Genomic DNA, 14,402 nt, shown 5'->3' with positions numbered 1-14,402 from the left:
TCCCGCGCAAACCGCCTTCCACGCGCGTGAAAGATTTCGCACCTGGCGGGTTCCGAGAAAAGGTTTCGGGCTGCGCGGTGGGTGGCGATTTACCTGGGAGCGTGGGCGGGGGGGCTCTCGGACTGCCCCCCCCCCCTCTGGCGTTCCCATGGGGGCAGCCCGTGCACTTCTGACCGCAGATTGCAAACGTGAGCTGGCCCTTGAAGCTGCTCAGCTCCCCTCCCACCCCCCCCCCCCCCCGTGAGGTGCCGCCTCCTTCACACAGCGTATGGTCATTTGTGTTGGCCACGGTCAACCACGAACTTTCTGGCAAAAATCTGGCTACTACCCAAATTAGGGGAGGGGAATGCGGGGAGATATCCGATCCCTAGATGTATGAAAAAGCAAGGCGCGGCATTCCGCAGGGATAAAGGAGGAAGCACCACCAGGCAGGAGTACAAATGTTTTTATAAAAAGGTAAACATGTTCCAGTACATAGTTTGACAGGCATGAGTACACGGTTCACAGGATGACATGGACGCATAATCGGCAGTGAATGGCGGGGGGGAGAGGCCCTGCGGCGAGCAACGCCGGTGGCGACAGAGCCTCTCTTAAGGACACGGTAGGCAGACCCCACAGTACGCTTTATGACCGCGTGCACCCAGGGGGGGACGTTACGCAAGGGGGGAGAGCAGGGGCGGGGAACCCAGCGCCTCGGCATTCTCGGCAGAAACCTTTGGTTTGACGTGCGAAATTCCTTAAAGCCGCCGCTCTGTGCTTTCCCCCGGCACGGCGGGCGGGGCGGCCGCGCCGGGGGGGGGGGAGGCCTCGGCAGCGACAGTCACCCGCAGCTGCCTGGGTCCCGTCCCCCCTAACCCCTGCGTGCCTCGCGACAGGGGAGGGCTTCGGCGCGCAGGCGACGTTGGCTTCGGCGCGCAGGTGACGTGGCTTACGGTGCCCCCCTCTCTCTGCCACCCAGGGAAGGGGGCTACCGACCGCCAGCAACGGCCCCCGCAGCCTGCCGTGCAGCGCGTCCCCCCCCCCCTAACGTTTCCCTTTTCAAACGTGGCAAAACGCAGGTGGCATTTCACAATCATTAAGAGGCAGCACGGAACACCCACGTTTGGGCTTCAGTTCCCACCAGGACCAGAAGTTGGTGCTTGCTCCCTTACAGGAGCTCAAAAGGTAGTGGTGGGGGGGGGGTTGGTTGTGGAAATTTGGCTCTCGGGGCAGCCAATGCAAGGCTGCCCGGCTCTCAGCTCGAAATGGATGGGGACCCACGCGCCACGGAGAATCTGAAAAGCAGGGCACGGGGGCATCCGAGCAAAGGCCCAGCAGTGGCCCGAGGGAGCCCCCATCTCGCCCCCCTCCTCTCGCCCCCGGCGGTCCATGTCTGGGTTTGCACATTCCCACCCTCGCATGAGAGGATTTCAAAGGCACTGGTTATTATGTGAGAGCTAGAGAAGGGAGGAGCACAGGAGGAAGAAGCGTCAGCAGCATTCTTCTGTCATCATTTCACGGATGCAAGGGGCATAACTTTGTTCGCTTTTGGAGATTCTCTTTCCCATTTAAATCCAGTTTCACTGCCTTGGCACCTTCCGGCTACGGCAGTCCTGACTTCCTGCTGCACAAACAGCGGGACTACAACTCCCAGGATCCCCAATGTGTGCTAGACCCAGCTGGACTGCAACTCCCAGAATGCCCAGGAGTTAAACTGGGAAGCTCTCCCCCCGCTGTGGCTAGAGAGAGGCTGCTGGGCCACCCTCAGGATGGACTAATTTCCTGGGGGGGGGGGGGGGGGGGGCGAGGATGATCAGAGCAGACAATGCGATGCTGAAATACTATTTGAAAATAAACACCACAGCAAAATGTACAAAATACATATTAACACATTCAAGAAAACACAGGCGCCCTGAAACCCTTCCCCTCCCCCCCCCGACGCATACAGGAGTTTCCATCTCTCTGCAAACCCTGCGGCCGAGTGAAGTCCTTTTAAGCGAAACCCAGAGGGTCAGGGCTGGGCTTGGAGCCCAAGTGCCCGCCCTGGGGATGGAGCTCCGGCTCCTTCCTGTCCGTAGGGGTGCAAGCGTAGATTAGGGGGGGGGGGGGGGGGAGCGGGACCAGTTCTCTTCCTGACTCCCCTTGCTTGTTCAGCTCACCTCCAGCCGACAGGGAAATCACAAGCAAAAGAACAAACACCCCCCCCCCCCCCAGCAATCCCCACCCCCCCAAACTGTGTACTGAAGAGCCTCCTTCTGCCCACGTGCAACAGTCCGGGGCCGTTGGGGGGACCGGAGGAGGAGGAGGAATGCAGGAATCGTCCACCAGGAGGGTTTCGGGTTTCGCCTCGGCGCTCGTGGTCCGGCACTTGGCCCCCCGCACCGCCGGCGAGGGGAGGGTGGACGGGAAGGAGCGGAGGAGGGATCATTTGGTCTCTGCGGGCCCCGTGTTCTTCTTGTTCAGGAGTTTTTTCAGACCCGCGGACATGTAGAAAGGCTTCTCGGTCGAGCCGTCATTCCGCTCCAGGTCTTCCACTGCGGAGAGAAATCAGAAGAAGCCCGTGCTCCCCCCCCACCACCACCGAGAGGGAGAGACGAAGGCTTGTGTAAGGCAGGACTTCCCGGCACAGAGGAGGTCGGGCGAGTCAAAGGCTGCGCCGGGTAAGCCCCAGTTTCGGCCACGGGTTGGCGTTTTAACGCAGCTTTCTGGTTCTACAGATGAGGTATGGTGGGGGGGGGGATGTGTACAAGTGTGATCTCAAGGTAGGAATCCCCATCTGCCAATCAGAGTGCAGCCAGCCAGGGCCCTTAGCTGCGTTACAGACCTCCCCCCCCCTCTCCCCACCATTTACCACCCCCCGTTCCCATGCATGAAAAATATACGTGAGAGGAGAGGGGTATTCTGTGCGGGGCCAGCAGGAGGTGGGATTTCTCAGACCCAGCGCGCAGGAGAGAGTTAGTAACGGAGAGCAGAGAGAGAGAGAGAGACGGAGGAATGGGGGGAGTGCGGGGGCTCCAGAGCCCCCACAGCGCAACGGAAACCCCTCTGTCCCAGGCCGAATACGGAGGGGAAAGCTCTTTGGTTGCCTGGAAGTTCAGTGCACAGGAGTGAAGCTGGGGAAATGGAGGAGGAGGGGTATCCCCATTTCTCCTCCTCACCCTCTGTCCCCCTCCCTCATGCATAAATACAAGTTGCCTCTCCAGAAAGTGAGGAAGGAATACTTTTGCGTTTCTAATAAATAAAAAAACCCTGGAATTTTGAATGAAAAAAATGAATAAATATGACATACTGCTGACCGCCCTCCCCCAAAAGAAGAGCAAAGAAAGCAACCAGAATAAACCCTAAAACTGGAGCAACCAGAATAAACCCTAACACTGGAGCAACCAGAATAAACGCTAACACTGGAAGCAACCAGAATAAACCCTAACATTGGAGCAACCAGAATAAACGCTAACACTGGAAGCAACCAGAATAAACGCTAACACTGGAGCAACCAGAATAAACCCTAAAACTGAAGCAACCAGAATAAGCCTTGAAACTTGAAGCAACCAGAATAAACCCTAACACTGGAAGCAACCAGAATAAGCCTTGAAACTGGAAGCAACCAGAATAAACGCTAACATTGGAGCAACCAGAATAAACGCTAACACTGGAAGCAACCAGAATAAACCCTAACACTGGAGCAACCAGAATAAACCCTAACACTGGAAGCAACCAGAATAAACCCTAACACTGGAAGCAACCAGAATAAACGCTAACACTGGAGCAACCAGAATAAACGCTAACACTGGAGCAACCAGAATAAACGCTAACACTGGAAGCAACCAGAATAAACGCTAACACTGGAGCAACCAGAATAAACGCTAACACTGGAAGCAACCAGAATAAGCCTTGAAACTGGAAGCAACCAGAATAAACGCTAACATTGGAGCAACCAGAATAAACGCTAACACTGGAAGCAACCAGAATAAACGCTAACACTGGAGCAACCAGAATAAACGCTAACACTGGAAGCAACCAGAATAAGCCTTGAAACTGGAAGCAACCAGAATAAACGCTAACATTGGAGCAACCAGAATAAACGCTAACATTGGAGCAACCAGAATAAACGCTAACACTGGAAGCAACCAGAATAAACCCTAACACTGGAGCAACCAGAATAAACCCTAACACTGGAAGCAACCAGAATAAACGCTAACACTGGAGCAACCAGAATAAACCCTAAAACTGGAAGCAACCAGAATAAGCCTTGAAACTGGAAGCAACCAGAATAAACCCTAAAACTGGAAGCAACCAGAATAAACGCTAACATTGGAGCAACCAGAATAAACGCTAACACTGGAGCAACCAGAATAAACCCTAAAACTGAAGCAACCAGAATAAGCCTTGAAACTGGAAGCAACCAGAATAAACCCTAACACTGGAAGCAACCAGAATAAGCCTTGAAACTGGAAGCAACCAGAATAAACCCTAAAACTGAAGCAACCAGAATAAACGCTAACACTGGAAGCAACCAGAAAAACTGAAGCAACCAGAATAAACGCTAACACTGGAAGCAACCAGAATAAACGCTAACACTGGAGCAACTAGAATAAACCATAAAACTGGAAGCAACCAGAATAAGCCTTGAAACTGGAATGAACCAGAATAAACGCTAACACTGGAAGCAACCAGAATAAACGCTAACACTGGAGCAACCAGAATAAACGCTAACACTGGAAGCAACCAGAATAAGCCTTGAAACTGGAATGAACCAGAATAAACTCTAACACTGGAAGCAACCAGAATAAACGCTAACACTGGAGCAACCAGAATAAACCCTAAAACTGGAAGCAACCAGAATAAACGCTAACACTGGAAGCAACCAGAATAAACGCTAACACTGGAGCAACCAGAATAAACGCTAACACTGGAAGCAACCAGAATAAACCCTAACACTGGAGCAACTAGAATAAACCCTAAAACTGGAAGCAACCAGAATAAGCCTTGAAACTGGAATGAACCAGAATAAACGCTAACACTGGAAGCAACCAGAATAAACGCTAACACTGGAGCAACCAGAATAAACCCTAAAACTGGAAGCAACCAGAATAAACGCTAACATTGGAAGCAACCAGAATAAACCCTAACACTGGAGCAACTAGAATAAACCCTAAAACTGGAAGCAACCAGAATAAGCCTTGAAACTGGAATGAACCAGAATAAACGCTAACACTGGAAGCAACCAGAATAAACGCTAACACTGGAGCAACCAGAATAAACCCTAAAACTGGAAGCAACCAGAATAAACGCTAACACTGGAAGCAACCAGAATAAACGCTAACACTGGAAGCTAGGCTCCCACCTTTATATTACCTGCGGCTGGGGACGGCAGCGGCCTGTGGCTCATGTACTTCTGCGTTAATACTGGCATCCTTTGACGGGGGGGGGGGGGGGCGACGCGTCACGCCACAGCAGCACTGGGAAGAGTTTGTGGCCACCGAAAGGGCCAGGCAGCAAACGCCGAGGGATAGAACCTCAGGTGGGCGTGGCTGCGGCCTGCGCTCGGCCGACTGCCTCTTGAAAAGCCACGGGGGGGGGGGAGGAGGATCTGTGACGAGTCAAACGTGCTCCCGCGCGCCGAGCAGGGAGGGTCAGGCCGCGTGACCTTCCTCCTCCCCACCCCCCTTCCCCCCGCTAATCCTGGCTCTCGGTGGATTTCAGGGGCTCCGACTCCTTTTTCAGCAGGATGTCACTGAGCTCCGGGGACATGTAGTAAGGTTGTTCCAGGGATCCGTCGTTCCTCTCCAGATCTTCACCTTTTAATCACGCACGGAGGCACATTCCCCACCACCACCCCCACCAAAAGTAAACAGAACAGGAGGAGCAGAGGAGGAAGAGGAAGGAGAGGGAGAGAAACACAGGACACCTGGTTAGTAGCAGCGACAGACTTCAGCTCCGACCCTATAGAAATCACCAAAAGCAGAGAAGCAGAGGAGGTTAGATAAGAGCACCAAACGAAGAGCTTCCCAGCGCCGGTGGGTCCTCCCCCATCCTCAGCCCCACAGCGGTGACTGAATACAAAAAAAAAAAAAAAAAAACAACTTGCATAGAAGACTCCCACCCTGGAAAACTTTGCCACAGTATTCGGAAGCCTGAGCCGGACCCCAGCGGGCGCCGTGCACGTCTCTTCCCAGTGCCCGGTGGTTCAGGATCTCGATCCCGGGGGGGGGGGGATGCCCAGTCTGTGATTAGGAGAGGCGCAACCACGCAGCCTGCTTACAGGACTGGGGGAGCAGTGGGGGGGGGGGGGGGCTCGGCAGATTCAGCCTCCATCCACTGAAGTCAAAGCGGGCTCAGGGGACGGGACGGGCGCGGGGGACACAGAGCCCATCTCCTCTTAGGACCGGGGGGGGGGGGGGGGGGGAGGAACGGAAGGACGGGGGGGGGAATACTTACAGAAACACAGGAAGAGCGTATCCACGCACATCCCGTACACGCTGAAGAAGCCGTGGGCGATGAGGTAGGAGCCTACGATCACCGTCTGCAAGAGAAGCAGAAGGGCCTGACCTGTGGCACATCCTGCAGAACCGGCCCCGGGCACGAAAGCACCGCGACGGAGCCGGGGGGGGGGGGGGGGAGACACAGCCTGCGCGTCCAAGTTACAGCCCCCGACATCGCATCGAAAGCAAAAAAAAAAAAATACCAAGACGCAAAGAGGATCAACGTGTTGTGCGCGCATCCCTTCGTTAAAAAAAACAAAAGTTTCTTTTAACTTTTGCCGTTTTGGGGAAAAAAAACCGGCCCCTCAGACGCGCTGAGCCGAGAGGCCCACAGGAGAAAGGAACTGACCAGAATCGGGACCCAGTAGTAATTCAGGGACGGCGCCGTGTCCTGGATAATCTTTATCCGGTGAGTAAAGAAGAAGAAGGCCACGATTCCTGAAAGGGAGAGAGACGGAAATCAGAGCCTCGTTAGCTGCTTTAAGTTTGTCTGAAGTTCCCCCCGCTCTCTCCTCTCTCTCTCTCTTCCCCCTCGTCTCCCCCCCCCCCCCCCCCCCCCCGGCACGCGGATATTTCCCCTGGTTGTCACTGACACGCAGACTCTGGGACAGGGCAGAGGTCCATCCAGCCCAGCACCCCCCCCCCCCGCCTCCCACAGCCACCCGGTGAAGGCCCCTTGCAAAACGACCCCGGAAATACAGAGGATCCGGGGGGGTGGAACTTACCAACGCAGCCAACCACCAGCAGCTTTCCCAAAAAGAGTAAGAAGTCGGTCACCTTATCGAGGACCGCCACCCTGCCAGAGAGCAATATAAGGATATTGTATATGCACGTATAGGAACAATCTGCCGCCGCGTATTAGCGGCAAGAGCCGCGCAGGGCATCGTAAACGCACGCCCCTGTCGCGCGAGACATCATCCGAGCTTCCCTCTAACCCTTCCCCGCTGAACCCGCGAGCAGCGCCCTCTCGGGGTTGTTTTTATTTTTAAATTAAAAATTAAACAGAGGTGGTTTCCCCTTGGCGGGAGCGGAACAAGGCCCGAGCGCACGCGGGGGAAGGGCTGCTTACCGGATAATATTCCTCATGAGCAGGAAGAAGGCGTTGCGGGCGGAGGTGCAGAAGTTGGTGCCGTAGATGGCGATCTGCGGGCGACACGAGAAAAAGGGAAGGAAGAAGGGCGGCAGTCAGTAACCCCTGCTGCCTGAAACCGCTCGAGCCAGCGAGAGACCGCCGCTCCCCTCCGGCGTGATATCAGCCCCCCCCCCCCCACTCCACCCCATCCACTCCTGCACGGTCGTCGTAACCCCCTTAAGATAAACGGTAAAATTAAAAAGGAAATGTTTTGTTTTTTTTAAAAGCCGGCGGGCCGCGCTCTCGGGACTTCTCCGGGGCCTGGCCGCCCTTCCCGGGGTCTCCCCCCCCCGGGGTCTCCACCCTCACCATGATGTAAGCGTTGCGGTTCAGGAACTTGATGAATTTCTCCAGGCACCAGAAGCAGCATTTCAGGCAGCAGAGCAGAAACTTGGCACAGGCGTTCTGGGAGCCTGGGAGAGAGAGAGAGAGAGAGGCGAGGGGAAGATTAAAAAAATAAAATAAAATATATATATATGCACACAGCCCCACTCCCTGCGCCAGCCCATGCCTCCTCCTCCTCTCAGCGGGACACTCCCCAGTATCCGCCACCATCATCCTCCCCGTCAGCCAGCGCGAGTTTGCCTGCTCCAACTCAATCTGGGAAGGTGCACGGCTAGGTGAAGCTCCCTAGTCCTCTCCCCTTCCTCCCAGTATTCCCCCCGAAAATGAATCATCAGCTGCCGCCACCTTTTCCCCTCCAATACCCCAAAACCCCGGCTCGTACTTTTCAGCTTGTGGTCCAGGTATTCCAGCAGGATCCGGATGAGCTGGACTATGGCAAGGATGAGCGAGCCGAAGGCCAGGGAGCCCGTGTGGTACCTGTGCCGCAAGACGACAAGAAAAGAAAAAAAAAAAAAAAAAGAGGCACCGTTAATCCTGGGGGGCTGAGCCGCGGGCGAGTTGCACCGGTGGAGAAGCAAACCCTGCGTCCTCGACAGCTTCGTGCGAAAACTCTCCCCTCGATTCCGGCTTTAGGGCTAGAATCATCCTGCCTTGTCATCCCTCACACACACAGACACTCTCTCACATGCACGCTCTCACACACACGCGCTCTCACACACACACTCACACGCGCTCTCACACACAGAAGAACGGGTGCTACCTGAGCGCCCGGCCCAGCGCGCCGAAGATGGGGAAGGCGGGCATGTCGTCCGGCTTCTTGAAGGCCCAGTAGTAGGAGGCGAAGGCGCCGGCCAGCGTGACCTGCCCCAGCGCCACCACGAAGTTGGTCAGCCAGAGGAACATGAAGACGTTGTAGATCTGGAAGATGATGAGGTACTTGTGGTAGTACGACTCGCCCCCGTAGAAGGCGAAGAGGCAGCGAGCGTCCGCGCACTCCTTTGTGATGTTCGTGGTGTTTGAACGTCTGAAAAAAAAAAAAAAAAAAGAGAGAAATCATTTTTTTCTTTTTTTTTTTTAGAAAGGCAGGAAGAGATACTTAGTGCGGGTGTACAGCATATATATATATATAAATAAATAAATAAAACAATCCTCATTATAACCGGATCCAGAATGAGGGCAGCAGCCGGAGCAGGAGGCCCCCAGCGTCCTGTCAACCCCCGTCCCCGCCCCCCCCCCCTTACCTCCGGGTCACAGGTCTTCCGGGAGTACTCGCACGCCGTCTCGTTAAACACCTTGTAGACGGCCTCGTTGGAGGTGGACAGGAAGCTGACGGAGGGCCAGTTAAGGGTCTTCCTGCATTGGGGGGGGGGGCCGCGGCAGCCTCTCCGAACCTACGCAGGACCCTGCCGACTCCCCCCAGTTCTCCTCCTGCTGCTGCCGACTGGGGAAACCTCCTACTTTCAAGCTCCCGGGCTGGGAGGATTCTGCGACTTTAGTGACCTCCAAGGACGGATATGAAAGCCTCCCCTTAACTTTAAAACCAGAATCGCGGCCCCCCCTCCACCCCCCACCAGGCTAACCCCAGCCCCTCCAGCAGGAAATCAGCCTCCATGCTTACAACACGGAGCCAAAACCGTGGACGACAGCTTCCGGGTGAGTGTGGGGCCCCAGACACAGGGCTGGTCTCCCCCCCTCCCCGCCGTTATCTCGGGAACGCAGAGCCGGGGGGGGGGGTGTCCATCCCCCCTCCCAAGATCCTGGGTGGTGCCGGGCAGCGTGCCAGCTCTTCCTGCTCCCCCCCCAGGGCGCTCGGAGAAAGGATACACGGCGGTGATAGCCCAGTAGGCGATGCACAGGCAAACCAAGAGGAAGGTGCAGAGCGGGAAGACCAGGGAGGACATGATGTAACCCACGGCCCTGCCGGAGAAGAAGAAGGAGATAAGTTCTTGGAGGAGAAGTCCATTAACGGCTATTAATCAAGATTACTTAGGGAATAGCCACTGCCATTAATTGCATCAGTAGCATGGGATCTTCTTAGTGTTTGGGTACTTGCCAGGTTCTTGGGGCCTGGTTTGGCCTCTGTTGGAAACAGGATGCTGGGCTGGATGGACCCTGGGTCTGACCCGGCATAGCAATTTCTTATGTTCTTATGAGAAAGGGAAGGCACGTGAGCGGCCCAGAGGGTGCGTTTCCCCCCCCCCCCCCCCCGCCCACCCTCCCCTCACCTGCTGGCCTCCTTGATCAGGGCGATGGCGATGAGAAGACGTTTGCGGAGAAAGATCAGGAGCAGGATGATGACCACCTCCAGGATGCACAGGATGATCACTGCCAGTTAAAAGCACAGGCCCGTCAGCAAGGGGGGGGTGGGGCCGCCGAAGCCGCCTCGGACGCTCCGGAGCTGGAAACCCGCCCACAGATAAATCTGCCGTCGGCCCCCTCCCGCGCGCCCCGGCCAGAGAAGCGGCGAAGCTCGGCCTTCCCGCGGCTTGGGGGTGGGTGTCGGCTCCGCAGGACCCGAGGCTGAAAGCGAGCGTCCATGGCCGGGGTGGGGGGGGGATTATGAAAGGAAGGGGGGGGGGGCAAGCCAAAGCAAGATGATACATTTCAAAGCCCCCCACCCTTCAAAATAAATTAAAAAAAAACCCCTTTCTAGCACGGTGGCGGCAGCACAGGGGGATGGGGGGGTGGGGAGAGGCGGATTCGCTCACTGAACGCCAGCCAGGTCTGCCGGATGTGCAGATAAACCCGCAAGTCGGTCTGGAAGCCCAGGTCCTTCAGCGTCACATCGGAGCCGGGTTCCCCCTTCAGCCGGGCGTACTCCATGTAGCAGTGAAATATTCCTACAGGGGGGGGGGAGGGGAAAAAAAAAGGGGACAAAAAAATTCAGACACGGTCAGGGGAGGAGGGCGAGCGACAGGGAAAACACCAGGAAAAAAAATCCCTATCCCCCCTCCACCCCCACCGGACAGGAACTCACCGTAACCCAGCACCGCAATGACCAGCACGATCATCACCCAGACCATGACCCCGGCCAGGAACCGCAGCAGGACCACGAAGAGCAGGCTGACCAGCATGGCCACCACCAGGCCTCTGCGGGCGGGAGGAGAGGGAGAGGCGGGTGAGAGCAGGGGCCGGGCGTTTACCACACAAACACAGGGGAGGGGGGCACCGGCTCTCTTACATGATTATCCAGTACCAGGAGACCGTGTAGTCCTCAAATATCTTCATGGCTACCTGACGGGCCTCCAGGACCACGTTGGCTTTCCTGGAAAAAGAGAGAGAGACAAGTGCGTGTGGGGGGTGGGGGAAGGGGAGAACACGAGGAGGGAGGATCAGCACCCCCCTCCCCCCCCCCGCGCACCCTCCCCCGCATCCCCGTCCCCCCCTCCCCCCCTATCGTCACCGGCCTCACTTGGCTCCCTCCACCAGGTCCGTCACGTTCCTCGTGGCTCCCCTCCCGTCGTCAAACACGGTCTCGTTGCCCACTGTGATCACCCCCTTCCTGCTGTCGATGGCCGGGAAGCACCTCTGCGTAACTGCGGGAGAAGTGGGGAAAAGCGCAGAGTGAGGGGGGTTAAAGTGTGGCGCTCCCCCACCCCGAGAGAGATTCCTCCTCCTCCCGATCCCCCAAATCTCCATGGCAGAGCCTTCCCCGCGTGCAGGAGGTAACCAAGACTACAACCCAGCCACATGGTCGTAGCTCGCCTCAGGCTCTTTATCCACATCCCCCCCGCCCCCCCCCCCCCCCCGACATCTGGCTCCCCGCTACAACTTATGCTAAGGCCTAAGCTGATGCAATCCTCGTCTTGGTACGGGGGGGGGGGGGGGAAGAGAGTGGTGCAGCCCTAGGGCGTCCCTTGGGTAGGCGAGTTCCTGGGACGTCTCCACCCAACAGGCGGAATGATGCATGTGGAAGGGAGAGAAACGATATCAACGCCACTTCGGACTCCGTAAATCGACGGGGGGGCTCAGAGTGCGGCCCCGGTCCTTTGCCGTGTGGCACTGCCGGAGCAGGAATCGGAAGGGGGGCCCTTCGAAGCGGCTTTCCTCTTGGCGACGCCTCCTTTGCGTCCAGTTCCGCCTGGAGTCATCCCCCCCTCCTCAAGGACCATCGTTGTCCCCGCTGCTTTTTAATAACGCACCCGCGACCTGCGGCGAGCGCGATTCAGGACGGAGTATTTAATTTTGCAGAGGACCTGCAGCCGTAGACTTCCGCATGGGTAAGGGGGGGGCGTTTACGGGGGAAACTGGAGCATTTCCGGAACTGCCTGGTGGCAATTGCTCAACGGAGATCGCAAAATAAACTTACGGTAAAAGCTCGAGCCGACTATGACGGGGGGGGGGGCTCCGCTGGTTCCTAGGTTTCCAGGAGCCCATGGTACGCATGGGGGGGACGGGGACGACCATCGCTTAGATTTGAAAGACACAAGTGAGAAGCCTTGGGATCCAACTTAACAGGGATCTCACTTTGCAAGCCCAAGTTTCCCTTAGGGGGCGAGGAAGGTGCTTTTCCCACCTTCGGCAGCTCCCCCGACCCTCGCGCCGTCGGCAGAATTTCACACCGCGCCACACGATCGGCGCGACGTGTTTCAGCCGGGCTCGCCAAGGAAAGGTCGGGGGGGGGGGGGAAACTCCCAGTTCGGTTGTCCGGCCGGGGCCGGAGCAAGCGTTACATCGCCCCCGGTTCTGACCGCGCAGCGCCAGTCCAGCCCAAGGGTCGTATCTGCATGGCTCTGACTTCGGCCCGCAGGACCCTGCGGAGCGAGAGGGGGCCCAGACGACATCTGGTTCCCTAAACCGAAATCCCGCATCCCCCAAACCGGGCAACGCGATCGCAGAAAGAAAAGAGAAGCGGCCCCGAATGCTAGGAAGCAGAATTTTCTCCACCGGCTGCCCCTGCTCAGTGGGAAAAGGATGTTGGGCCACACGACTCTTTACTGGGTTTCACTTATTGTAATTTTTTTTTCCTGTGAACCGGCTGGGTCCACGCTACCCGCGGCATTTTGTTTATTTTAATCCTTGATCTGCACTGGTGGCTGACTTGGGGGGGGGGGGGGGGGGGGTGTAGAAGTCTTGTTAGGGATCATTCGTTTCCTTCGTCGCCTTGAGGGAATGGGGGTGGCGGGGCACTTATTCACTACCCCTCGTTTGTATTCGGAAAGGCGGCCCCCGTTACTGGAAGGGTCTCTGCCTATCTGCACACCTCCTCGGGGGGGGGGGGGGGGGGGAGGGGAAGCACCCAGAGACCCCTCCCCTCCGAGGACAGATAGAGAGAGAGTCACAAATCCACCATGAAACAAACAAAAAAAAGCCCCCCCCGTCCCTTCAACGTACACGGTTTGCTTGGCGTGATCATGGCCGGGCAGTCGCCGTCCCTCAGCACTTCGGGGGGGCTCTAGAGAGTGAAACATAAAAAAAAAAAAGAAAACGTAGAAAGAGAACATGTTCCCTCATAATAAGCACGGGGGATGGGGGAGTGCGGTGTTAATTATCCTCGCCCCCCCCCCCCCCCCCCGGTGGGGCCCTTCCGTCCCAGGGAGGTCAGCAGCACGCGGAGGGGCTGCGAGGAGGACAGCGAGGCGCGGGAACGGGGGCGGGCGGGAGTTTACCTTGCTGAAGTTGGTGTACTGGGGCTTGCAGAACTGCCTGTAGTACTCCCAGTCCTGCCGAGAGCGGGAGACTTTCAGGTAGGTCATGAACCTCTCCGGGCACTTCTCCACGCAGATCTGAAAGAAAAAAAACAGGGGGGGGGGGGAGGGGGGCCCGAGTCAGAACCAAGCCTCTCGCTCGCTAGGCTTTGTGTGCGCCCTCCTCACCCAGCCCATGCCCCCCCCCCGGAGCTGCCAGGGAAGGGTTAGGGGATCCCCCGCCCCCCACGAGAAGTGCTGCTCCGCTCCCCCCCCCCCCCCCAGGCTAATGCCAGAGGTTGCTCCCAGAACAGCTCAGCAGGGCGGTATTCACAGACGGCCCCCTCAGGGGGCCACAGGCAGCTCGGGCGGGAGATGAGAGTTTCGTTCCTTAGGTCCACCCCGAGAATCCCCTCCAGGGCTGGAAGTGAATACCACTGGGGCAGGATGGACTCCGGGGGGGGGGGTTGGAGAGGGGGGGCTGACACTCACGCCGGGCTGGAATCCATGCAGGGTGGGCTCCGGTTCTCCTCCTCTGCAGTACCCGCAGCTCACCGCCAGGTGGCGCTCCCGCGCGGTGCGCCCGGCTCTCCTTCCCCCCCACCCCCCCTCTGCCCAGCGAGGGCACCGGGGGGGCCCATGAAAAAGGGACCCCCCCCCCCCCCCGCGGAGCCTCCCGTTCCCCGGGGCGCGGCGGCCGCGTTACCTGCGTGGTGGGACACTGGAACTCCAGCAGCACCAGCGGGCTGGCGCACTTCATGATGTTGAAGTAAAACAGGAGAGGTTTCTTTCTGCGGGGGGGGGGGAGATAAGAAGAAGAGAAAATAAAACCTCTCT

At 57.3% G+C, this 14,402-nt stretch overlaps 1 protein-coding gene across 1 annotated transcript in view; it reads right to left on the bottom strand.

Moving 5' to 3' along the window:
• Positions 1 to 429: 429 nt before the first annotated feature.
• The window catches only part of SLC44A2 (solute carrier family 44 member 2), a 32,372-nt gene continuing 18,399 nt past the window's right edge, over positions 430 to 14,402 (bottom strand). Inside the window, 19 exon segments of the mRNA XM_029585408.1 lie at positions 430 to 2,513; positions 6,418 to 6,502; positions 6,811 to 6,899; positions 7,187 to 7,257; positions 7,531 to 7,604; positions 7,903 to 8,006; positions 8,321 to 8,415; positions 8,699 to 8,955; positions 8,957 to 8,962; positions 9,180 to 9,264; positions 9,763 to 9,855; positions 10,164 to 10,263; positions 10,647 to 10,778; positions 10,916 to 11,028; positions 11,120 to 11,203; positions 11,351 to 11,474; positions 13,273 to 13,333; positions 13,548 to 13,664; positions 14,272 to 14,356. Of these exon segments, the coding sequence (XP_029441268.1) occupies positions 2,404 to 2,513; positions 6,418 to 6,502; positions 6,811 to 6,899; positions 7,187 to 7,257; positions 7,531 to 7,604; positions 7,903 to 8,006; positions 8,321 to 8,415; positions 8,699 to 8,955; positions 8,957 to 8,962; positions 9,180 to 9,264; positions 9,763 to 9,855; positions 10,164 to 10,263; positions 10,647 to 10,778; positions 10,916 to 11,028; positions 11,120 to 11,203; positions 11,351 to 11,474; positions 13,273 to 13,333; positions 13,548 to 13,664; positions 14,272 to 14,356 (1,885 nt within the window). The 3' untranslated portion in view covers positions 430 to 2,403.

This window comes from Rhinatrema bivittatum, chromosome 19 (genome assembly GCF_901001135.1).
Source record: "Rhinatrema bivittatum chromosome 19, aRhiBiv1.1, whole genome shotgun sequence".
Taxonomy (NCBI): domain Eukaryota; kingdom Metazoa; phylum Chordata; class Amphibia; order Gymnophiona; family Rhinatrematidae; genus Rhinatrema; species Rhinatrema bivittatum.
The sequence above is the reverse complement of the archived record's forward strand: the minus strand, read 5'-3'. Positions and strand labels throughout refer to the sequence as shown.